Raw genomic sequence first — 26,949 nt, forward strand, 5'->3', positions numbered from 1 at the left:
TGTATCTGGCGTGTATAACATAACCTTTAGGACGAATTTGGAATTGATTTTTATTCAAAATATTTATTAAATTCCATCACTAACATGTTTTTAAAGCAATACCAGAAGGAGATTAAATCATATGGATAATCCAAAAACAGGATAATTGGAAGCTGGATACAAACACGACTTTTAATCAAAGTTAACAACAGCTCAATCCATAATGTACCTACCTTAGGGACAACCTAGAGCACGTCATTAACTTACGATTCTTTTGACTGAGAACCCTGAAGTTTGACTGCAAAGCAAGACAGTTTGTTTGACAGTAGTAAAATAGAATAACCCTCTGCCACTAGTTAACTCAGCAATACCTGGGAGGACTGTCTACGCCATGAGTGGCAAATTACACTATTGAGAAAGAGTTATAACTTAAAAACGTTACAGAACACCTTGCAGATGAAGAAATACTTTTTATGTTTGACAGAATTCGAGTCTGTATGCACCTACTTCTAGTATATTAACAATTCGGCAACTGATACTAAACATAAATCTTAATTGGAAACCAGGAGGCATTTGCACAGATGACCATCACGGTATGGGGAATAACTCTTTGATCATAGCGGGCATATCCAATAGGCCATTCAAGCCACATAGTCTTGGTCTCAGCAATAAGCACAGCCTTGAGCAGGCACATAGTACCCCACAGCAGTCAACCGGATAGGCGAAAGGCCAGCTGAACCTTTCAGTTGTGTCAAAAAGATTGGCATTATACTCGACAGGACAGCTAAGACTGCGCTCTTATTCTCCTTTCAACATACTCTGGCTGTAAAGAAAAAATATGCAATCAGATATCTACGAAGTAAGATACCAGCTCTATCAGCATAAAATGAAATAGGAACATACCGTAACAAAACCAAATGAATCTGGTCTAAAAATAATACGTCCCAGTAATCCCATCTTACTGGCTGGAGATATAGCATGCATGTGTAAGTGGCTGACTGTGTGAAATGGCGGCCAATGAAAACCAAACCTGAGAACAAAAAAGTAATTACCATCACCGATTTAACTTTTTTCAATGAATATGCGAATGCTAAATGAGCCAAAACGTTTTACCTCGAATCACTTAAATCCGCTCCGGCCTCTTCTAAGACTTTTCTCCCCAATTCTTTCAAGGTGGTAACTGTTAAAAGTCATAAATAGAAACTTATGAATGTCCGTAAGAAACAAAATGCGCAGTAAATTATATTTATTTCAAATGGCTATATATTTCAAATTATCAACTTAAAAACATAAAATAATGCCTTATTATAATGACCTATGCCAATTTGCTCCTTTGTTAAGCATTTAGCATCGGGAATGTGATCCTTGGTCACCACTAAATAATGATGTTCAGCATAGGGCCGTATATCCTTGAAAACGATGTAGTCTTCATCCTGAAATATCAAATTACCTAACAGTGATTTTCAATAATTTCCAACGAGGACAACGGCATTAAGACAAACGAACTCAATTTACCTGATATAACAACCGAGTCTCGCTGTCCCCATTGCATATATTGCAAAATACGCATTTACTATCAACACGCTTCTCCATTGCTTACCACACCAATTGGCACAACAAACGTCAACCTGGAAATTATTTTGAATTTTTGCACTTTGCAGTATCACATCAGAATGCTTTTTTTTAAATCTGTAAATATCGAGTGACGTCGCCGAGAAATCGATACTATCGTTTTACCCGGTCGAGGATATCGAAGATACCATCGAGCCATCGATGTACCGATGTTTCGACGAGTTCAATTGTTTCCGCCGCAAGCCCGCAAGAAAGCCCAAGAAAGCCGCTAGAAGCGTGGGTACAGATAATTAGTAATTTTCTTTGCTGTTTATTTGCGTCCTGAATTACTGCCGTGTTTCAATTCACATGTTTGCCATAAATCAATCAAATATAATCATGTGGTTTAATTGTTCTTGACAGGAATTTGGAAGTATTTTTGGTAATCGTCGTAGGAATTAAATCATCACCATGGCGGTAAGTTTTGTGGTCTCTTGTAATTCTCTTGAAATTACCTCAATGAATTTTGCTGAAATTTCAATTTCCTTTCAGGCAATTATGCCAATGAATCCAAAGCCCTTCCTTAACAGTTTGACTGGGAAGCCAGTTATGGTCAAGCTGAAGTGGGGCCATGAGTATAAAGGATACTTAGTATCCGTTGATGGCTATATGAATATACAGGTAAACTATTGTTTTATGTGAACTATTCTTACCACTTTCTTTGCTCAATTCAGAAATCAGTCTGTTCAAGTAAGGCTGCCAGAATGTAATACAAAGGTTTCAATCTGTCAAGTAAGCGTACATTTTCATTCTTGGTTTGATTTCTGTCAAAATTATGTGCTATGGCAATGAGTTGAAAAAATTGTCTTAAGGGTTGTCAATCATCGTTTGAAAGCGCCCAGGGCAGGTTGTTTTCGCCCTCATGTTTGACGGATTCCTTGCATGTGTTGAGAGGCGTACTTTATTTAACTTGAATACTTTCTGTTTATAGCTTGCCAATGCGGAAGAGTATATCGATAACACATGCACTGGTAACCTCGGGGAGGTCTTGGTGAGGTGTAACAATTTGCTCTACATTCGTGGAGTTGACGAGGAAGACGAAGAAGGTGAAATGAGGGAATGAATGTGAATTCAGCCAAGACTCTAAATTCATCAACAAGTGGAAATGAGCACCGCAACTGACTCAGTGAAATACGTCGCCTAGTGCAATTCGATCTGTGCAGTCTCCTGAAAATCTGTTTCTGAAAGGCATGAATTTTCAGTTTTTTGATTCTAGCTCTATTTCTAGTGTCGAATTTCTATTCTTATATTTCCTCATTCACATCGTTTTACTTGAACATTTCAAGTAGCAGACTTGTGCGTATTGGTTGAAATGTAAAGGGTAAAACTCATGAGTGAATTCTAAGTCAGTTACTTTTTCACCTCTGATTTATGACATCATAAACGTACATGAAATTCCCATGCAAATCTAAGGATATTAATTATCGGTCTCCAATGTCTATTTATTCACTGTTTTTGTGAAAATTTCTTGAACTTGTCTTGAGAAAATACCATATTTCGATGTTTTATTTCAGAACTGGGTATAATTTTGAGCCCTCGATTTAATTGGACAAATTATAAATACATTATTAAAACACCAGTATCAAGGTTTTATTTTTAGTGTAAGCACATTTCTTCCGTGAATAATAAGCCCTTGCTCTCCCTTCATGCCTCAAGCTGCCTTCGTGCTTCATGGTCTATTATTTATATCTTGCATAGCTTAACCAATTGTATGTCATTACCTCCAGTTCTAGTACTGTCATGTAAATATGAAAATACTGAGTAGCAGAATACCTAAATTTAGCCAGTAGTGTTCACTTCATGAAGGGGTATGTGAACGAATGATTGGTTTGAGCCAACATAATGAAGCATTGCGTGTAGTTAATTGCATCAGCTATTGAAATATTTCTTGCATATGTTGTATTATTAGTCATTAAATATCATTTGTATCTTTAGATCTTGCAATCTGGGAATTTTGGCTTTGATGTTGGAATGTCCTAGCTGGAAATCTTGGATCCTCACAAGAGAATCCAAGTTGAGCCTCGGAAAAATGTACTTCCATATTGCAAAATTTTATGAAAACCTGTGATTTTCATAGTATTAGCTCTAGTTTTGGGTACCTCCAATGTGCAGCAATGAGGAAAAAGCCTCGCAAACCTAAATAATTTTATAACCTCGCTAGAACGAAATCTACCTGAAGGCTTCAGTCAAGAAAATGGCTAATCTATCATAAATGTTCTTCTTGGAAATTATTTGCTTTGATTTTATAATTCATAATTTTACCTTTAAATTCCTTGTAGTGGTCAGAATTTTATTGTGATCTAGAGTTTTGTTAGTGAAGTCAGAGGCTTAGATTTCAGGGAGGTAAACTGTTTTCTCTCTAATTGTAGTGTATGAGAGGAAATGGGTTTTGTCCTTCATGCGTGCAATGCAATGTGATAATACATCTAGTGCACTTGAAATCTAAGCATCCAGCTATAAAAACTGAAACCTTTTCTGTGGAGGTGATCTCTTTGGAGCTTCAATGGAAGTCTAATCATTGCAACAATTTCTGGTGGCACAGAAATTTCCAGTGAATGCTGATGTTTTCTGTGATGTCTTAAGAAAAAAACTGGCAAAAATGAAATTTGAATGACAATGTATTTGTTAGCAAAATAGCATTACAAGGAGAAAGTAGAATATCGGCACTGGAGAAGCATCACTTATTAATTTGGCATTGGAGCACATAAAATAACACCTAGCATGTTTCGGCAATAATAACAATGAGCATGTTATTACTGCAACAGTTCGCATTGTAGGAAAAAAATTAAATAGTTTGAAATCAGCATATTAAGCCTGTCTAGTAAGCAATGCGTATCAATTAAGACATTAGTAAAAGGGGTTTGTAGGAATGCTAATAAGTTCACATTGAATATGGCACATAGTTCAACAGTAGTATTCTGTATTATCCTCATCACAAGCCATAAAAACAATGTAATTTGAAATTAAAATAACCATGCTCAGATATGATGAACTTTTGATAGTTCTGTAAGACGGTTACCAATATGTAACCTGTGTTTGGCTCATCTTTTCAAATATTAATAGATTGCTAATTTTTTAATCCAATGAACATAAAATAATTGATTAAAAAATAAAATCAACAGATTTAGGCGTTACTTGGTGGAACGATGAGATATTCATGGTTAAATAAAAACACAGTACTATTCCACAACCTTATATTTATGCAGTCTCAGACTGCATAAATATAAGGTTGTAGAATAGTACTGTGTTTTTATTTAACCTTGATTAAAAAAGGTTGGTGTATCGATTAGTTTTCCCCAATATGCGACTCGTGCTACCTAACTTGGCTGAAATGATTAGGGTCAATTACGGAATTGGTGAGGCAGGTAGCCCAGCCTTATCTTTGCGTGAGGGGGCATGCTAATTTGCCAAGTTTCACAGGAGTGAGGACAGACTAAAAATATGTCAAGAAATGACAGAACACGTGTGGTGGCCACTAAGATGAATGTGGATATCAGTTTTCCTCTTCATTTCCTCGATAATGAAAAATACTTCTCCAGCCCCTTTCCAGTCAGAAACTTACCCTGTTTCCGGTAGAGATGAACCATGCACTTCTTCACAGGTAGAGAACATTCCAAGTGGGTGGGGTAAATAAGAGTGGGATGCGTGCTGCCTGGTTAAGGAAGTGGGGACAGGATAAAGAGAAGTGCGGAGGGAGGGAGGAAGAGGGGTGGGTAAAGGGCCTTCAGCCTTGCCTGTGACTACGTTTGGGGGCCTTGTTTTTATACAACACACTCAAGCTCCGTCAACGTAGAGGGGTGAGAAATGCTAGTGGAGGGGGTATGGGATGCATAAGTTGGGTGCCAGGAAGATCAGCAAAAGGTGGAAGGAGAGAGTAAACAAAGGTTTTGGAAAGAAAGATGACTTGGAAAGGGGGAATGGATACGAGTGCTACATGAAAGTTCATGGGTATAGTTGAAAGTGCCTCTTCATTCTGAGTAGCCTGCAAAATAAATTGGTGGTAAATGGAGCCCAATATTTAAAATACTCTTCCTCACTTACATCTTCGTCATCACTGCTGTCATGTCTAGTCTCAGCTGCTGCTTAAGACACTTGCTTATCACCGACTGAAGCCCTTTGCACATTCTCTCATGAATTTAGTTCAAGCCCATACCTTATGAGTCGGCGCTTCCAGGACAAAAGACAGCCAGACACTGCCTCCCTCGAGGATAGATGCGAAGTCACCGGGACTGGAAAATAGGCACTTCGTAATATCGAGGTTCGTAATTTCAAATATTTTTTCTAAGTCACGAAAAAATGATTGATTTTGTTCCCACCGCCCTTTTTCTGTCTTTGTTGACCTTGTTTAATGTTTTCGGTTGGCATTTAAGATTGAATTTTTAAAAAATGATCTTTTTTGATTTTTTTTAATGCTGAGAAAGATCATTAAAAAACCATAGGATGCAAAACTTCCCATTCTTACAAGTTGAATATGTACTGGAGATGAAATAAAGGTGGAAATGATAACTTTTTGTTACATGACAACATCTGGAGTTGATAAACTAAATTAGTTGTGTGTGGTGGACAATGTATCAAGAAATTCTTGAACAGTTATTTACACAATGCTAAATTTTGCTGGGCTGAATTCCTACGTTGTTTACGTCAGAAACAAAAACGTTGAGGTAAAATCTCAGACGGCATTACTGAGGAAATTGTCCATAGAGCTCCTAGATGAACATGTGGAAAGAAGGGTAACTATTAAAACACTCCCCTTTGAGTTAGGGCAAAATTTTAGACAATATCAATATTGAGCTCCCAAAGTGCACTGTAGTTAGAAAAAGGTGTGGAGACTGTGGATACAAGAAAAATAGAATTACCAGATCTGCCTGCGAAAATTTTGGAAAGTGTATTTTTCTCGAGCATTTACATTTGCTATGTAGTGCATGCTTGCATAATATTATTCATTGATTATTTTGTATCATTATGTTCTTTCTATCCTAATATTAACACTGTGTAGTGGTTTTGCGAGTCAATGAATTAATAATGAGTAATGGTAGTGTGTTTTATACGCCAACTGATATGAAGTAATAGTTAAATGTGATTTCAGACTTAAATGGGCTTGATTTTAAGTAAATTTTTTTTAATGGACAGCCTAAGTATTGGTAATTTGATTTAAACAAACAAATGAAGAAAGAGCATTTGGCTCCTGATAGAAGGATTCTTGGTGAAGGCTTCAGACCCCCTCAAAAACAATCTTTGAAGTGCGAGGAGGCCCATAGAAAGGAACAGATCCCTTACCTTGAATGTGTGATGTTCACTTGCCAATGACTTATCCTGGGATGAGCTCGATGCTATCCAAACCAGTTGAATTAGTGACACAGTTGAACACCACTGAGCCATCATTATCCAAATTGGGGAACAAGGAGATTTTACACTTCGAATCCACATGATTTTTCCTCCGTGTTATGATTACTAATTATGTTTGAACATAATGTTCTATTACATTTTCTAAGAAATTTTAGAAAATTTATCTGTTCCCCTACATAATTTTTCGTAGTATGCGTGCTTAGTCTGCTTTTCTTTAGCACTCCACCTTAGATACATATTTTACTATACATAGGTTGTATCTATACATATAGAGAAAGTCCCTGTCCTCACCAGATCCTGAAGATGGAGGCTGACATATTGATTGATATAAGTATTGGTGTTTCCTTAACTATCAAGATTGTCACATCATTACGTTCTGACATGTTTTCAATTTATTTATTTAATACATTCATTCCATGATATGTACCAACTTAGGGTGCAATGTATCACTGGAGGCATTAAGTAAAACAGCATTTATATCCATTACAATGCAGGTATTTTGCAAACTTCATAATAACGCCTTCCATATAAAACATACATAATTGGAACTTAAGGCATTCATTTCATTGTGTGTCAAACTGGTACTGAAGTTTTATAGCTATAAAATGACTTGTTTTTGAGTTAAGGGCAACCAATTTTGATGGTTTGCTCAACACCCGAATAAATGGGTTTATTTCCATTTACAACCCTGATAAATGCTATTAAAAAATTGCTAAGATTTAGGTTTAATGTAAAACAACTCATAGTAGAACAAGGAAGATAATGATTTGATTGGACTTTCTGTATACCTTTTTGATATGTACTCCTCTATACACCCAACTCACGAGCCCATAATTTCTGCATCTTCGGTTGGGTTTGCTCTAGCTCAAAGGACTTCTATGATGTGGGACTCCATCATGTGACAACTCAGTAAAAGTAGGATTTTTAGTATGCTAGGAAGGCCGTATTTGATGATGAATGGCTTGAAACTTGTTATTTGTGTGCTCTGCGGTACATCTCCATTTCGGTAGATGAGGCCAAATTTTTGCTAAAATTGTCGATCTTAACTGGTGAAGAAAAATATTTGGACAAGTTAAACTAGTGCAAACAAATTTTATTCAAAATTAAAACAAATATTCCTTCAGCAGCCAATGTCATAATGAATAAGTTTGCGAGTTAGCAAGGGGTTGACCATCCTCCAATGAAAATATGGGTACACTCACAGTGAATGAAGTGAAAACGTGAGTAAAACTCTGACTTAGATTAAGCATTCAAAGAAAACAATAATATAACAGAAACAGTTTCTTTTTATATTCTTGCAGCTCTTATGCAACAATATATCATATATTTTGTGAATTATTCTCATTCAAATAAAACATCTCTAAATACCTCAAAACATAAACTCTATTCCAGCTCATGGTTACTTCGTTAAAGAACATTCCACAGAATTTTATACATTAAGTCTTATGTGTTGAATTAATAACCAACCGGTACTACTTCTCTTCTTACTAGGCCCATTCTCTCCAGCCACTTGTTCTTCTTAGAACCACTGCAGCCATGTTAACCCATCAGTCACACCACTCCTGAAGCACCACACCAAATCCAACTAACTTTCAATACATGTCAATTAGCACAGATATACGTAGATTTGGCGGAGAAATAGGAAATATTGAGAATAATGACACACCCCAGGGCAAGTGCAGAATGCAGGGAAAAGAGAATTCTCATAGTGAAAATGATTAATTATTTAATTTCACTCAAAAATGACTCCCAACTCCCCTGAGGAACTGCTACTCGCCTGGTATCCCACAATTTGTACACTAAGTTTAAAGCTCTATATTATGAGCGTCTTTTGCGCTACACTTATGCATAATAGGGTATCACTCTCCCCTGGTGCTGGGCATCAAACGCAAAGCAATACAGGGGATCCAACATTTGGATGACTAATTAACCTTCGGAAGGTCAAATTATAAAACCCATGCTGATAGCACTAGCAGACCAATTGATCCACTGATTACACCACGGAACATCAAAGTAGTTTGAATTCTGTACATTCTCAGATAATTTTCAACCTCGAGAAAGCTGGTTCTTAACTCCTCAAGTCTTGAATGCTCCGATCAATATTGGCACTGTCACCAGGCTCCTCCCACCAATTATAATAATATTATTATTACATCTATTATAGTACAGAATGCAGCATGATATATGAGTGAGAAGAAACTACTCACTCATCCATTCTCTAGGGTATACATTATTACATCCATGGCCACATCAAGATGGGCTTATATGCTACTGCTTTTGCTCCATATCCCCCATCTTATAGTAAGAGGGAGGAGGACTCCAACAGAATGAGATTGCCTTCTTTGTCAACATCTTCAGAAGCTATTCTTTGCAATGGCGTCAATCACGCCATCCTACCCAGTACACCATAAGCTAATAGCTTTTGCTCACTCGTAGCGGGACACCCACACTCCATCCACCTCCAAAGTAGCATGTCCAATTCACCCACACATTTTCAACATCCTCTCCTGGTGGGAAAGTTATCTTTGTGGCTCAGTGGCATGACCTCCTGTAGCTGCCTGCACATGTTGAACTGGGTGGGTCTGTTGGGCATGTCGTCCCATAGGTAGACCCTGTTGCTGAGCAGGAGATGTTGAATATGGACCTAAATGTAGAATACAAAATATTAACTCATCAAAATGCTTTCAAACGTGGTTACATCATCCTTCCAGTTCTCCTCGTACCAAACTGTCTAATAGGCAGCATTTTAATCATTAACCATTCATTTACATCACTATAAACAATAAAATGATTCACACTAATCAAAATCGAGCCGTGAGGAATTCCAAACACAAACATTACTACTCGTTGAACCTCTCCAGTCTGGCACCCTTGGAACCAGGCTATTGCCATATAATGCCAATAAATAATAATAATATGCCAAAGAATATTTTTCTTCCAACAACATTAATCAGAGGTTTGTCAGAAAATTTGACGCTGCCAGGAGACTTTCATATTTGATGTAATAATACTCCCACTTAGCAATCAGAAAGCCACCCAAAAAGGAGCTGGACAAGAGAGGTTCAACCTGTTTTAGTACTGGGAAGCTCATTCCACAATTCGAAAATCAGTCATTATTTCTTGCATGGTACTACATTAACTTTCCAATAATGCCTCACTATACTACAACTGACTCTCTGTGTTGCACATTTGTCATGCATCAATAGTTTTTGCCGCATAAATATGCAGCATACTTTCAACGCCTAAGCATTCAGCTAGTCAAGTGAGGAGTATTATTTGCCAGCCTAATTATTGAAAGTGGACGACAGTTTCCAATGGAATTATAAACCTTTTCAAGCGTGGATGTCAATATTTTCTTCAATAGGCACCTTATTTTACCCAGCTTCATTTCAAATCTTACATTTTCCTTTGAAATTTGGCTAATGAGTGAAAAGTTTTTAAATTGGTTTCTGTACAAATTGTTACAGCACAGGTTCTAAGCTCAAGAACTGGTGGCAGTGATAAAACTGCCCTATGACAGATTATAATGAGCACAATATTTATGTATTTGAAATGTGGACTGAGAGGATTTTATTACAGCATACTCCTGATTATCCATGCTGATGATGGGGAGAGGCAGCACGAATAATCGGAAAACACAAACAATCCAAACTTTCACTTGAATATCATTTGATTTTCATAATTCATACAATTAAATATTATTTATGCACATCATCTGTCATTTTAGATTGCTATCTGGAATCATTAAGAGCTTTCTTTTCCCAACCGCGATCTTAAAAGCAGCGAAGACATGTTTGTACTTGAATTCCTACTGCTCCGTGCCAAACCTGGTTTCCGAAAACCACACATTTGTGGCTGCTAGATCACGGATTCAGAAAAGTGGTTTCCACGAATGCTTCTGACTGAGCGCGACCGTGCACCGAGATGCTTAGAAAACAGGAACACAGAACTCCCATGAAGGCAACGGGCACGCAATCACGCCATTGCACAGCAGTGGTTATAGGTAACCAGGAGTTATAGAAAATTGTCTACGAAGGAGAGTGCCTGACTATGACTCATGTTATCTCTACTACCACTTCCCTCACTGCCTTCATTTCTACTATTCCCTTTCTCTCCAGTTTAACCTTGACTCGTCGCGGCATAACCATGTCCAAGTGCGACAAAATCTCCGGCTCCTTTGGGCCGTATTCAACCGCATGCGAGGCCACGGCAGTAATCGCAAATTTTCGATATGAAATACGCACCTAAAGATCGTTAATGACATTTTTCCTAATTTAAGATTAGTTAATCATTGAAGAATATTTAAAAATTAATCAAGAGCTTTTTTTTACCGCCGCTGATCGCCATCAGCACTGCTATAGCAGATTTACAAGTAGACTTGAAACATTCCTTGTCAGCAAGTAAATAAAATAATTCTATTTTACGAAGGGAATTCTATAAGAAATAATAAGTCCGGGTGTAGCCTAGTATTAAAATGCAAATATCCTTGTGCTTTTGCATCATTTTTATTTTTTAAAGATAGTGGAAAACATCAAAAAAGTTTAAAACTCATGCACGGATAAACCACAGCCGGATTATCGAGAGTATGCTGTATTTTTATAGTTTTTAACGTCAATAAATGAAATATTTATTTCAATAGTATATACGGTAAAGTAATAAGTCATTTTTTCCCTATTTCTTTTACTTTTAAACTCACTGATTAAAATGAGTGCACTGTTCTGACTTTTAAGTGCGAACTGATTGCAACAAATTCTTCTCCTGCAAATCTACTACAGGACTATTTTTGTGTCAAAAGCTGGTCAGTATACCAAAATAAGTAAAAACAGTTTCTGTAGTAATATTTTCTCAGCAGACCTTCTCATTCCAAGTTTCATAAGATTTTAAAAATTATAAAGGATTGGCTAAATTTAGGAATCTCGTGTTCATTGAATATTAATACTTAATAATGAATTGCCTATCAACCAACCTATGGGAAAAATCACTCGTGTGAGTGACTCAGTAATATATAGCGTGCATGGTACATTGGTAAAGTGATAGCAGAAAATTTTTAGGGCTATGTTTAATCTGTCAAACAGATAAGGTGAATACATCATACTTAGTTGATAGAGAAATCTTCATGACGGGGGGAAAGACTTGAGTATGAAAAGTTTTACAATAGGTTAAATAACAAACATAATACACTAATCACAAGGACATAAAATCAAGTTCTCTTTACAGTAATTTCTCATGACTGACTTCTCAACAGTGAGTAGAAAAAAAATGCTTTCTAAGCACACTATACCCACCTGAAGGAGATGGCACACTTCTATCAGCTGTAGACATCTTAGAGAACGCTAGCAGGGCATCAGGAAAATTAGGAGGAGTTGCAGGTGTGTTACATGGGGTGCACACCTATTAAAAAATAGCTTTATTAGAATTTATCCACTTAAATATTATATACTCTGTACTGTAATATTATAAACTCATACTTTTCACAGATATTTCACTATTTTAAATTAAGTCACTCAAATGCTACTTCAACTAAAACCTTTCAATTTTATTTTTTCACTTTTTCGGAAACTTTTGACTACATGCATCAACTGTAATATAAGAAAAAAAATATATTTTTCAATTTATCTGATATGATCAGAATTGTATAATTTTCAATAACTCAACAATATGCACTTCATGTGCAATTTTGACTCTTATAGTTCCAATGAAACCATTGGAAAGCCGATAAGTCTCTCCAATAAATAAGGATGCAATTAGACCAATCAAGAGGTCAACACTGAAGTAGGTTGCCCTTGGTCAATACATTTTTAACTATTAAAAAAAATAGTATAACTTGCCTGGCCAAAATGAGCTCCAGGTGCTTGGTGGTGACAGCTGGGTATGGCTGCCTCTTGAAAGAAGATACTAAGTGCAGTCTATAACAAAAATAAAAACAATATTCTTCGTTAGGAAAAGTATCAAATGGAGGGTTTAATTTTTTTAACATTTTGAGCAAACGATGTAACAATATAATATATCTAATGTGCTCTCACTCAATTTATGTCACACATTACTCACACAACTTAAGAGTGAAAACATCAAACTTTGAAAGCCATAGACCAAAAGACAGGTTCTCCCAATGACCATGGCCCATCAAAGATTCAAATAATGTGAGGTTTCAGGCGAGATGGAGTGGAAATGTGACATAATGAAAAATGAAAAAGCAGGAGCAATTTCCACAATTTTCAAAGTTCCAAAATTTCCAAAGGTCCTTTCAATTTCCAAAATTGTGGAAATTGCTCCTGCTTTTTCATTTTCCATTCAAATACTTTATTGAAGATTCCTTTACTGTCATTTTGATGATTTCACCGCATTTGGCTGATTTTGCTCGTTAAAAAACAAAATAATACATTTAATTACCTCAGGATTTTCTTTGTAGGAGCTAAAGATATACAAGACGTGCAATTCATTCTCAAAAATGAGGTGTTTGAAACTCATATACAAGGAGCATATGAAAAGTAAGATCTCCAGTTTTTTTTCAGAGATGCCTGGTGGAATCCTGGCGAAACTGTCGTCACCTCTGGCCACGAAACGCGGCGATAACCCGGAAAATAGAGAAATCCACAAATTTTTTCCAGAGGGTTATTGCCAATGTATACATCACACTAGGGTGGTCCTTATTTTTCGAATTTCTTTCGGGACACCCCCTCATTTTACGCCAATAGGTGAAAACATATTCTGTAAAATATTATTGCAATTTGATAAAGGGAAGACGTGCCACATCACATTCAAAGTTGAGAAATTTTGGCATTTTTGGGCTATATCAATGTTGATAAGAAGGCGCTGGTATTTTGCTACTGATTTTATATGGTAACCAATGATACATTGGACATTTGACATTCCGCACCTAAAATATTTTCCAATTGTGACCAGTGGTTCCCAAGATAAGGCCCCAAGAGTGAGTGCGTGCCACCCCAGGCCGACATGGGTGGCACACAGGTTGCATACACTCAATATTTGTTGATCATTCTCACTCATCATAAAACCATGAAATTCTGTAGATAAACTTTAAACTTAATCAATGTAACCTTGAATGCTATATTTATCAGTGTTTATTGCCAAAACGGGCTAGTATTTGGGCTTAGTGATTTATTCTCCATAGGTTTTGAAGTATTTAAAACAGAGGAATATTAGTGTCCGAAGACTTCCCGAACTTCGTGCCACATCACTTTTTAAAACCAGCTTGTATATGTAGTGCCGGCATGGTTGAAGCTGAGTATCCTTTTTGAAAAGCTGCTCTCTTAAAGGACATGCGCAAATGAGTCCCTCAATGTTGGTCGCAGTTGTATTGCAGCAGAATGCTTGGACATTTTTATGTAGGTTCCACTCATTCAGCAGCTGATACACAGCAACGGCTTAATATTTCCCACTGCCTAATTGAGAAATTGTAACCCCAAGTAGAGGCTTAGTTCCTGGATTGGTGACTATGACAGGGAACCTATCCATCAATTCTTTGCCCATCAATGCTGGAAGCAATTTCCCATTCCAGTTTATGGTAACTGCAACCAGCTCCTCTAATACGAATGCTCTACATAGGCTACACTCACAGCCCTCATGGATAGATGAGCAATTTATGAAAAATTCATCAATATTTTGATGAAATGCTTGAGCAGCTGCTAGCAATATACGAACAGCTTCCCTCACTTTGCATTTATCGAAACCTGCGACAAGTCGCGTAGTGATCAGGTCTCTTCGATCCTGCTTTACCGTCGGGCTGTAGGAAGAACTGGTGGCAGTGTTCTCTTCTCTTCCTCAAAACCATTTGGACACATTACATTCGTCATTGCTGTCCTCTGAGGGGATGGTTTAACTACATTTAGGAAAATTTTTCAAAATTTTAAGACTAAGAGTAATTTAGTTCCACATTTGCATATGATAAAATTACGGTTTTACAGAAACTGTTTAGTACTTAGAATTATTGATTGGTTTACATCAGGTTTAAATAAAAACAAATTATTATCTTTCACCCCTTTGTATGTAGACCACCGTAGTCGTAATTACTCTAGTTAGAGTCACAGGATAGCCTTCCTTTCTCTGTGTCTTAAAGAGTCATACAGTCTAAGCATATATTCTGGTCTGCCCTCTTCTCATTTATTGAGAAGGAATAGTCTGTCTTATTCTAGAGGTATCATGTCTTAACGATCAACATGGGCGATGTTGAGGAGATTATCGAGGGCTGGCACAAATTTTAACTACTTTTCCATTTGCGACTGAGTTCTTCGTCCTGACTTTTGCAATAACCACCATTAATGGTAAAGAATTTCCAAATTTCCGATGCTGTGCTGAAATTACAGCGTTTTCTGCCAAAAAACTTCGTTTTCTTTCAATGTAAGCCTAGAACAAGATCATAAATTTAAAATTACCTTTAGAAAGTTATAGAAAAGAAACCTTAGCATCCGTCCATTACATGGCAACTTATAGTCAACAAAATAATTCTCATAATGACGAATTAAGAATATTTGATCAGCATTTCTAGTTTCCATTTCTCGATTCTACCATGCCTGCACATCATATACAAGCTGGTTTTAAATTGTGTCTTCAAAGCGAAGGTCGGGAAGTCTTCGGACACTAAGTTCCCCTCTTATAACTATTTCAAAACCTATGGAGAATAAATCACTAAACACAAATACTAGCCCGTTTTGGCAATAACCACTGATAGATATAGCATTCAAGGTTATATTGACGAAGTTTAAAGTTTATCTAAAGAATTTTATGATGAGTGAGAATGATCAATAAATATTGAGCGTATGCAACCTGTGTGCCACCCATGTCGGCCTGGGGTGGCACGCACTCACTCTTGGGGCCTTATCTCGGGAACCACTGGTCACAATTGGAAAATATTTTAGGTGCCGAATGTCAAATGTCTAATGCATCGTTGGTTACCTTATAAAATCAGTTGAAAAATACCAGCACCTTCTAATCGACATTCATATCTGAAAAACAGCCAAAAATGTCAAAATTTCTCAACTTTGAGTGCGATGCAGCACATCTTCCTGTTATCCAATTGCAATAATGTTTTACGGGTTAAGTTTTAACACCAATTGGCGCAAAATGAGGGGATATCCCGAAAGAAATTTGAAAACTGGAAAAATAAGGACCACCTTAATATCACACATAAACCTTGAACATTCAGCTGTTTTTCAAAGGATGAAGTCTCCCACAACTTATATGAATACTAAAACTAAATAAAAAATAAAACCATAAAATTAAAAAAAACTACATTTGGCAGGGGTAAAAATCGGGATGTTCATTGCTAATGGCTGCCTCACCGATAATGAGCTTGCTAATGAGGTACCATTTAAGTACCTCATTAGTGGGAAGGGGGAAGGAACAACAAACATGACAGGGTAGCCAGAATTTGCACAGAAATTCATGCGGCGAAGCATGGGCCATGGAGACCTTACTTTTCATGTGTTCAATTTTAAGGAAAATGAGATATCATCCAATTTGCTTAATCATTATCCACTTATCATGGTCATGTAATTGCTGAGGAACACAAAACACATCGGAAAAAAATGGATGTCATGATCAACAAAGGAAGACCTGGAGTAGGTGTTGAAGAATGTGATAGAGAAGAATCAGATAAGCATAAAAAAAGAGCAGCTGATTTAAGAATTGTGTGGAGAGTAACATCAAACTAATCTTATCGTTAATGATGATTCCTTCACAAAGTATATACACTATGAACACCATGTAAAGGGTCCATATTATTAGCCTTCAACTCTAAAGCTCTTCTTTCTATTTCTTTTTTTGAAGTTTTGTTTTCACAAATGCAAAATTCAATTTCTAGATAGTTCAAATAATTGATGAGGCTTTTATATCATACAATCATTAGGGCTATAGAGCCCATCTCTCATGGACAAGATTCTGTTGGACGAAGAAATAAGTATTAATAGAAACGAGACCTTATATAAATAGCATGTGTGTAGAGCTAAGTATATTGAAGGCTGCACTCCAAGGTCGTAGCTAGAGAATTCTCTGAGGGGGATCAGGATGGTGCATTCCAGGGAAAAGATATTGGAGAGCTTGAACCCCAGCACTCCCCTACACCAAAAGTGGCTTTCCTGACCCCCCCTTAAAGAAAAAAACATAGTTGCGAGCCTGATAAGCATTGTTGGGAGTGTCAGACTATGGCCTTTCCTTAAACTGATATTCATGCTAACCTCAAGTCTGCCACTTCCTTATCAAATCTTTTCAACTGATTCTTGAGATTTGTTCATTGATCAATTTTAAATATGATATCTTCCTTAGTCTCAGGAGCCTTTTTTTTTAGGTTCAAGCAGTCAAGTGATGTATTCCCATCATCTCGATAGAAATTTTGAACACCCCTATGTGTCCCTCGGAGTTTACACACTTCATAAAATAGTTTTCATTGACTGTTAACATTAAATGATACTAGTAGGTGTAATTGGTGGATATAACTGAATTTTCCTGCAGTATTTTTAACTCAGAGCTAAACTAATGAAACGCAGATTCATATATTTCTAAATATGGACAATGCTTTTAACTCTTCTCGAAAAATTTGCAATTTGAAAGTGGCAGTCAGTACCATTACAATGTTGACATTTCCTGATAATTATAGTTGAGGTTATCCACATATTTTAAGTCAGAAAAATTGAGAGCATAATGCGAACAATTGCTCTAATTACCTCACCTCCATGAAGATATCAACACAACTATAATTTTAGGTGGACACAATTCTAACTTTTTGAGAGAAAGGCAACTGCCAGAAACTACTGATTTGTGATTATAAGTAACTGGCTTGATGAAAAAGAATAATTTACCTGTTTTTTCCACATATTTATGCATTGTGATCAAAATTACTATTTCAATTCAGGAAAAATGATCCAAATTTTATGGTAAAATATGATAAAACAGATTTTAAATATATAATTTATCTGAGTTTTTAAATGATTGCAGAGACCTGAAAAATTAATTAAACGATACTTCACAATTTGTCCACGGAATGACTTTAAATTTTACGCATGCTCCACCAAATTCAAAATTTTTAGTTGTCCCCTAATGATTAGATAATATTGACAAAGGGCAATTTCTGGCTGTGCCATCTAGCTGTTGAGTTTGGCCACGCCAACAGTAAGATAGAAATATCCATGAGTAACCATCCTTATCTAAGCCTATGGTTTTAAAGCAGCCAATAGATGTTCAATATTATTGTGCAATGTGGGTTGCACAATATTGTGATGGCAACCCCTGGATCAGCGTTTCCCAACCAGTGGGTCCTAACCCACTAGTGGGTCGCGGCATGGCTCTTGAAAATGTACCAAATTTAACTGATTCACCAGATAATTTTAATTTTATGTATGTGTCATTTTTATTACTTTTTTAACATAAAAAATCTTAATTCTTCGTTAAAACTTTCGCGGGTGCTCGTCATGTTGAATTAAAACTTATGCGGTGTTGATTTTGATCTCGTTGTTCTTTCTGATAACTTTATTAAATAAATATAAATATAAAACGCAGAAGCAGCGAACTCCTCTGTAAATGACCTCAGCGACCAGAAGAAAGCCTTCCCGCCATACATTAAGGGGACGACTGACAGAATAGGAAATATCCTACGCAAATTCCAGATAAGGACAATATTCTCGCCTCACGTACAGATAAAACATCTATTGAAAACCGTCAAGGATAGAACTCCACTACAAGTCGAAGGGGTATACCGAATTCCTTGCCAGACCTGTGGGAAGAACTAAATCGGCGAAACAGGCAGATCAGTTAAAACACGTCTAGAGGAGCACGAGAGAGCAATTCGACTGGGGCAGACAACGAAGTCCGCGGTAGCCGAACACGCAGCGCTGGGCCACACAATCGACCTTAAGGAAGCAAAAATTGTTGCGAGAGTGAAAGGCTTTAAACAGATACTCGTAAGAGAAGCAATAGAAATATCAAAAGAGAAGAAAAACAACTTCAACAGAGACACTGGCCTTAAAATCAGCCGTACTTGGCAACCAGTAATCAGGAAAAATAATCGACAACCTACTCCTCCAACCTCTCACTCCCCTCCCACCACCACCTGACACGTATACCTATATATATCAATTTTAAATCCCACCTCTTCAGATTCCCTTGAGAAAGTGACCAGCATAGGTTGGGAAACGTTGGGGCCACCCAAAATCTGATGCGGCGATATAGCCCAAAAGTTTTAATTCAACATAAAAAATCTTGGTGCAATGCTTGCCTATTACATTAAAACGAAAACAATAGCGTAACAGTGTTTGTGCACGATCTGGCAACGCATACATAGGTATTTGTATGTGTGTGTGTAATCATGGGTGGGGTTGGGGTGGGTCGCGAAAATGGAAAAAATTAAAAGGTTAGACATAAAGGGTTGGGAACCACTGCCCTAGATGATCAATATTATTTTACAATATGTATCTTGTATGTGCAATAGATTGTACCATATGGAGGTGACTTGGAAGGTTGTGCAATACATAGCACAATCGCAAGCACAGACCAACAACCACATTGTGCAAACAGTCCCTGCCAGAATTTCATGAAGTCAACTTGTTGCGTAAACGTTCATTATAAAAGAATTTATTTTTTTTACAACTAATTGTTTCTCAGCATCTGGGTATTTCACGTGGTACTTTTCTATCAGCACATTGTACTACTGCCCATTTTTTGCATGAATACTATAATTATTGTACTTCATATCCCAGAGCCGGAAGACCACGATACACCTCAATAAATTCAACAATATAATCTTTTTCAGTTTTCTTGTCACCCACAACAATAATGAGTGATTTAGATAACTAGGTCAAATGACAGCTAGAGACTGATAGGATATTGTGCAATATTGCTAACAGATGGCACATTATTATCCCGTTTACACGATATATTTTCAAGATTTTGAAAATCACACAATATGTTGCACAAACCAAAATATTGTACAATAAGATTGACATTATAGGGGCTGATTCACATTGACTTCCTAACTTATGTTCTAAAACTTTATAATTTAGGAAACTCACTCCCCTTGTCTCTGCAAACTCTTTTTAATAGTAGGTCTATGCATTGGAATTTTTTAGAGGTAACTGATAGTTTAGGTCACTCAGTCCACAAGGGAAGGCAACAGTTGACTGGCAAGGCAACTAAGTGACAGCATTAAAATGATCTTAACTAAAGTTACCAAGAGACCCACAACTTGAACATCCCATCCAACATACAAGAATGCAACACTTGTAATTCTCATGTAGCACCTCAGTGGGGATCAGACAATCTCTGAAATTTCTCCAACATGGAATGACCTATTGAGTGCATACTGGGAAGCCAAAATACATGACACTAATGTGGTACCAGCCTAAATTTTTCCCATAGGTTTATTCATTTTCAATGGGCTCATTCACCATTATTTAATTGTAGATTGATACACATCTTAAAATATAAAGAGATCAATTCTTACCCATTTTTTTCTTGTCAACTACATCTTAAGGTAACTGCAGAAAAATATTGATATCCTTAACCCTGTCATTATTGAGTTAATGATGTCACAAACTCCTGTCTAGAGGATCTCCTCATCTTCCTCAGCCTGGCGCATCAGTTTCACATTGTTCACATTCTTGTGAGTGTTTCCTTATCTCAATGAATGATTCTCCCTGAATGAATCTTGACTCTCATGACATCGTCAACTTATGAAAAGTGGGTGGTAACATTCATTCTTTATTTTAAATTAGTGAATATTTTTAACTTAGTATTTTTTTGGTTTTACGCCTGCCTCTAACTATTTGAGCTACCGTATGTGCGGGGAACAAATCAATGGTCTTAAATATTTTATAGATAAGTTGGTGATATATATCACCTAAATCTGCTAAGACAGTCACCACTTCTCAGCTACTATCCTCCTTGCATCGACTTTGTGGGTTTTTTGTTGTGTACACTCTTGAGATCTATCTCTTCCCCCAATGAGTGACTCTCGCTGAATGAGTCAATGATACAATACTCGAATAACATAACCATCTAATGAAAAGAGAGCTGCAACTAAATTGTTTCTAACTTCATATATGCGAGGGATACCCCTGCTCCATCAAAACAAGTCTTTCTCTTCAACATATGGAATTCTTATAATGAAGTGCTACTTTTGGGTCTGAGTGAATGATCCAATTCTCAGGCAATTGATCGCTACTGAATTTTCAAGCATCGCCATATTTTCCTTCAAACAAAAGTAGCATATAATTTCCTATACAATAGCAATTGATAAAAAAATTCCAAATTTTGATACTATGTTAGCATTGATAATTCTTAAATGCTTTATAAACTTTAGAGGTAGATTGGATTATGATTTTTGCCACAATAATAGAACATAAAATATGTACTGAAATATTGTCTTCCGAAAATGCATAGACGCATACATTCGGTGAGACTATCAGATAATTAACATGACCTTCCCTCAGGATCAACAGCATGATCAAGGTAAAAAAAGGTAGCATAAAAACTCCCAAGACATTTCGATATGTGAGCAACTATACGAGGGAAACGAATTTGCCGGACTTACGCATAAAGCTGCATTCACTTATTTCCTACCCTTCCCCACGTTTCGCATGAGGACATACTATGTTCAGCCTAGTTGAGTCATATCACCAACCGTATTTTTTCTTCTCTTTGTCATTAGGAATAATGTATTAACCCCATTTTTATCTACCACGTTCGTACGAAATATCTTTGATTCGAATGAAGGAATAACTTAATTGAGAACTCAAGGTATAAATAATGCGCGAGGAATAATTAAGCTCGGGAGGTAAATAAAAGATCCACGAGAGCTAGCATAAAAATAAATATGAACGAGGGCGGCGATACGAATTCATTCAATACATACAATTCTAGAGGACGCTACTGGAACGCATACCTCACCGATTTACGTCATTGTTACACAGGTAACCAAATGGCTAGCCACTATCGTAAATCATAATACGACGGCAACTTTTTTATTTTCTGCTCCCGACAGAATTTCTATTCTTACTTCTACCAATGAGATGAGAAATACCGTTGACTAGACTTGATAATTCAACATTCCCCGATCGTTTGTAATACATTTATAGTTGTTAAAAATAGGAATGGCCAGCCAGATTTTTCTGATGTTAGTTCTGTATCATTTCAGCCAGTAAATATCTCAAATTTCGGATTACCAAGCATCTATTGAACCTATGTCATATATTAGCGAATATACAGCGACTTTCTTGACATCCTTACAGTTGAAGTAAGAATGTTCTACATCGCGGCATTTGAATGGCCTCATGGAATTAAAATTCGGTGGGTCTATTGTACGACAGTCTGAGATTCTAATACTGCTCCTTATTCATCACTCATCGCTAAATAAGATTATTATAACACAAATTTTCTCTTTAAACGTATCCCGCATCAGAATACAATAAAATGCGCGTATGAAATTTAAATGCGCCCTAAATACATGCTGGTAGACGCCGGCTGCGTTATTACTCGATTACAACACTGTTCTTTCATAGAGAGGCCAACAGCTCTCGAGTTCTCATTTCCTGGCAAGTCAATAATACGGGGCACGTCCGAGAAGTCTCGAACAAATAAAATCGTACGTTTCACATACACAGTCACGTGACTCGTTGACTTCACATGGGCAATCACATAAGCTTATATTATGTACACAGAAAACCCAGACACACCCCTTTCCATAATATCATCATATGAAATTAGAGCTCAGAAATCTATTTTATATGTTTCTTAATGAAGCTATCAGAATTATAATATCTCCTGCTGTAACAAGCAACGCATCAATTTTCACGTAGTTCCATTCCCTTTACACTATTTATTAAATTAAGTTGTGAGGTATATGTTAAAACCCGCAGACGAATATTGGCAGTCAAGCGGAATGCATGCACCTGTCTCGCACGCTTTGACCGAACACTAATTATTCACGCCGAGGTTGACCGATAAACATTCCCCTCTCGCCTACTGTTGAGAGGAAATTGACGCTACGCCCAGTTCATCCACTAAATCACAGTGAGGAACATTACTCGCCCATGTTTGGCATTGAGAATTAAAAATAGGCTTAAGGTTAGGGAAGTAGCGCAATCAAAACATTCTGAAAAACTTTAATACAAACACTAACCCTAGTAGGGTTTCAAGGTGCACTACTACTACGTATACATTTCACTTGTTACGACATGGGTCTTAGCCTTGAACGGAAAGATCAATGAATATGACAAACCGGTACAACATTCCATTATCATCGGGAAACCGGATGCAATGCACCATTCGAAAGGTTAGTTTTTTGGGTGAAGATGTTCAATACGATTATAAGACGATAGTAGCCTTGGATCCGAGAACTATAATTTCTGCTTCTAAGACATCGTCGATCAACGCGCCCTACTTTAATTTAGCAACTATAATCCACCATACTGAGGAATTTCACAATTAGTCTTGGTGAAAGATAGGCTGTAAACGGCAACGTTGTATATTCATCACTCGATAATTTCTAATGCATGCTGTAAATTAGAATGCTATCGATGTAATAAAACTATAGTTAACATAATAAACAAAGTTGACTTAAGTCAGCGCAGCGTACGAGGGCTCAACCTTGAAACCCTTGACCACCAAGAGCCATTAACCCTCACAAACTCAATACAGAGCCGCAGCCATTTTCATGTAAGATCCACATTTGTTTACAAAAACATTACCTCGAATTGCCAATGTGCCGCTTGCAACAGTTGCTTCGCCTGTTCTCGGGCGCAGCCAGCAGCTAACACAAACTGATTTATCATCACTTGCTCTTTCAAAGAGTCCATTTTACACAAATACGAACCTCGAGATCACACCGTAACACAACACCACACCGACTTGTTTTCAAACCTACTCATCCCCTCTCCCCTTCAGCCCTCTCCTCCTCCCCCTCCATGGACGACAATGAATGACGTCAGCATTTTAGTGCGATTGGTCCGTCCAAAGAAGGCTCTTGCGTTTTCCGGTCGCTCCCCCTGCACACCTTGTTATTCTTCCTCCATTGCCGTGTAAAACTACCCCGTTATGCTGGTAATGCGGAAATCGGGTCATGCATGTCAACGTAAATAAACGGTGTTGCCATATATATGTATGGGTGTAATTTCATTTATCAATGATCGTAATCACGATTACTCCCAGCTGAGGATGACGGCATTCTGTCTGCTCTGCGTTACTGTTATTACAATTTACTACTACTACTACTACTGTAGTAAGCGTGAGGTAAAGCATGATTGATGTAAATCATATTTTAGAATGAGGAATTACGTCAACTAATTGCGCGAATGTTAATAGGAGAGCATAAGTATCCCACTGGCCGACTTATTCTACTGAAGAATCGCTGTCGTGTGTCATTGCATGTCATTATGAGAAGTAGTGTTCATGGAAGTTCATATATGTAATCCACTGCAGTACTGCGATATCATTTTCGTAGGTATCGTCACCTAAACACTACATTTATTTATGTTAAGACTCATGTCATTTTGTACATGCCACAGACTGAATTTTGTGCCTGGTAATGGGACTTTCCTAGATTGGACTTGTTTTGACACTAGCAAAATCGCTTACCCGCTTTTTATCATGCTCCTATACGAGCATGATAAAAAGCGGGTAAGCGATTTAGTCTAAGCCTATGGGGAATTTAGTATGCTGCTCGGGTAACATGGTTTGGTGACATTATGAAATGATCCCATGTAATTTTAATATCTGTGGATCCAATGTATGATCGGATCCACAGCAATAGGGAGTAGTGTGGCAACAAGGCAACATCTTAATTATTTCGATAGTCATTTGAAAATTAGTGTCTGCTACCGTCTTATGCAGCACATGATGTAAACATATCTCAATATCATATGTCAATAATAATGAAGAAAAGAATTTTTTGCATGGCCTATCATGCGATAGTTTTTCGCGTCGCAACCAATAATAATATACGTAATTTTATTTTTCACTTGGTTATTTGATAGTGCGTATCATGAACATGCATATATGTATGTATGTTCATGGTGCGTATACATGTATATTGTAATCACAAATCGTACAGCCAATGACTGTGTTCATGATTAATACATTACATATAATTTATTCTCCATGATTGTGTTAATGATATATTCTCGTTATTTTTCTGTGAGCTAATGCCAATATTCATTTTTAATGGAAGTTACTCCTTAAATTCCATGAATTTCGTTGGCTCCGAAAATGACCGTGCTTTAATTTGTATCACAATAATAAGGTGGGTATAGTGCTGTACAGGCTGAGAGCGGTATCTATTCGATTCGCTGCCTACATGTAATGTAACCTTGAACTATGCTATTATGAACTCTCTCTGAAGTGTAATTGGGCATCGATTAATCTAAGTTCATTCTTCAGGCTATTATTGTTACAGAGAATTCTAATGCATTTGGCTTCGTTCAGCTCGTGTATTTATAACTTTCTGTGGGAGTGAGAAAATTAGATGTAAAATATGTGATTCATCATTTTAATAGCATTAATTTTTCCTAAGTAGTATCGGTATATTACTCATTGTGGGCCGAGGTTAAGTCAATAAAACTCATGATTCTGACCCTTGCACATAACCCTGGATAGGGCTAACTTCATGAAAGATTAGCTCTTCATTCACTGTCTATTGGTATTGCATATGGAGTGATAAAATTTCAAGTTTCTCCTCTCTGATTTATGCCCTGTCCTCATGTATTTGGTTCAAGAGGAGCTCTGTTTCACACAAATTATCCTAGATGCCAATATACTTTTAGCACTATTTTTGTCCTTATATGAAACAACCCAAATCTTCTCCACCACACTGTTGCATTCAAAGTATTCTACATATACTTTCTGTTCTTTTAAAGTGACACGATTTGGCAAAACTCCTCAACCATTTGCAGTACATACAAGGTCTCATTTCAGGTAGGGCTTCCACCTCTCCATGTAGAACACAAAATTCTTGGGGAAAAATACTTACACCTTACAGGCCAACTTGTATTTCAAACCTATTTAGGAATTTGTTTGCTAATGATTGAGATAGTAATGGAGGAACGAATAGAGTAAAAAGTCAGAGTCAAAGTGGATGAAGTTGATGTTTAATTCTGAAAGGTTCCAAGATGATCTGGTATGCATGTCAGCCAAATATTTGCAGGTGATGAATGCCATTGGTAAACATCAATAACAACATGACAGAAAGATTTATCCCAAGAAAGTCATAGTCGTGTACTTCTGAAAGTTTTCAAGAGCTAGGAGTGAGGCTTAACTTTTAAGTTGATGATCACAAACTTGAACTGGTGGAACAGCACATAGAATATTTTGGGAGCCTGTTGGAAGATGGATCCTATAGCAGTGGTATTACAAAGAACATTGGATGAACACTGGGGGAAGTCATGAATAGAGAGAAGCTGATGAGAGTATTGTGTGTAAGAGTGTAAAGAAAAGGTCAGTGAGGAGTCTGAATTAAATCATAGCACTTATCCGTGCTGAAACATGGATGCAGAGGGTGGAAGGTATGGAGGCGAAAACATAAGGTGAGTTGGATGGAGAAGAAAGGAAATTAGGAAGTCCTACGTAACACATTAGAGGGAAATGGGCACAGCAGTGAAGACGTCAAAAAGAGAATTGCACTAGCAAAGGAGGCGTACATGAATAGGAAAGACCTGATTAGAGGATCATCAGGTAAGATTTTTTGGAAAAGTCTAGTCAAGCATCTAAACTGTAGTGCAGTGCCTAAAAGAGGGGAAACATGAACATCGAGGAAGGAGGACAGGTAGAGCCTAGAAGCATTCACAATGTGAGTGTGGAGGAGAACGGAAAAAGTGAAGTGGATTGAGAGGAAGAAAAATGTCTAAGTGCTAGACATGGGAGGGGAGGAAAGATTGATTATAGAGGAGATAGGATTAGGATAGAGCAATTACTGAGTTGGGAGGGGATGTAAAAAAAAAAACTCTGCAAGAGGGAAGAATGCTTTGTGAACAGGGTATAGGAAAAAAATATGATTTTTAGGCAATGAAAAGGTCT

General features: G+C 37.1%; 3 protein-coding genes across 5 annotated transcripts; 1 reads left to right on the forward strand and 2 right to left on the reverse strand.

Annotated features, from left to right (window-relative positions):
* Positions 1-43: 43 nt before the first annotated feature.
* LOC124165321 (adenosine 5'-monophosphoramidase HINT3-like) lies at positions 44-1,683 on the reverse strand. Its single transcript, XM_046542677.1, has 5 exons — positions 1,495-1,683; positions 1,295-1,412; positions 1,093-1,159; positions 883-1,009; positions 44-802 (listed from the first exon to the last, which is right to left on the reverse strand). The coding sequence occupies exons 1-5, from the start codon at positions 1,570-1,572 to the stop codon at positions 764-766; spliced, it is 429 nt and encodes a 142-aa protein (XP_046398633.1). The 5' UTR covers positions 1,573-1,683; the 3' UTR covers positions 44-763.
* Positions 1,684-1,749: 66 nt separating this feature from the next.
* On the forward strand, positions 1,750-3,169 carry LOC124165322 (small nuclear ribonucleoprotein F-like). Of its 3 annotated transcripts, none has more exons than XM_046542678.1 (4): positions 1,750-1,831; positions 1,954-2,007; positions 2,083-2,211; positions 2,522-3,169. In XM_046542678.1, exons 2-4 carry the CDS (start codon positions 2,002-2,004, stop codon positions 2,651-2,653), a joined length of 267 nt encoding a protein of 88 aa, XP_046398634.1. In that variant the 5' UTR covers positions 1,750-1,831; positions 1,954-2,001; the 3' UTR covers positions 2,654-3,169. The 3 variants fall into 3 exon arrangements, with proteins under 3 accessions (XP_046398634.1, XP_046398635.1, XP_046398636.1); XM_046542679.1 differs by having other exon boundaries at positions 1,762-1,827; XM_046542680.1 differs by having other exon boundaries at positions 1,786-1,844.
* Positions 3,170-8,008: 4,839 nt separating this feature from the next.
* On the reverse strand, positions 8,009-23,823 carry LOC124165393 (UBA-like domain-containing protein 1). Its single transcript, XM_046542785.1, has 4 exons — positions 23,631-23,823; positions 12,765-12,842; positions 12,222-12,327; positions 8,009-9,580 (listed from the first exon to the last, which is right to left on the reverse strand). Exons 1-4 carry the CDS (start codon positions 23,736-23,738, stop codon positions 9,456-9,458), a joined length of 417 nt encoding a protein of 138 aa, XP_046398741.1. The 5' UTR covers positions 23,739-23,823; the 3' UTR covers positions 8,009-9,455.
* Positions 23,824-26,949: the final 3,126 nt, after the last annotated feature.

The sequence above is a fragment of the Ischnura elegans genome, chromosome 9 (genome assembly GCF_921293095.1).
Source record: "Ischnura elegans chromosome 9, ioIscEleg1.1, whole genome shotgun sequence".
Taxonomy (NCBI): domain Eukaryota; kingdom Metazoa; phylum Arthropoda; class Insecta; order Odonata; family Coenagrionidae; genus Ischnura; species Ischnura elegans.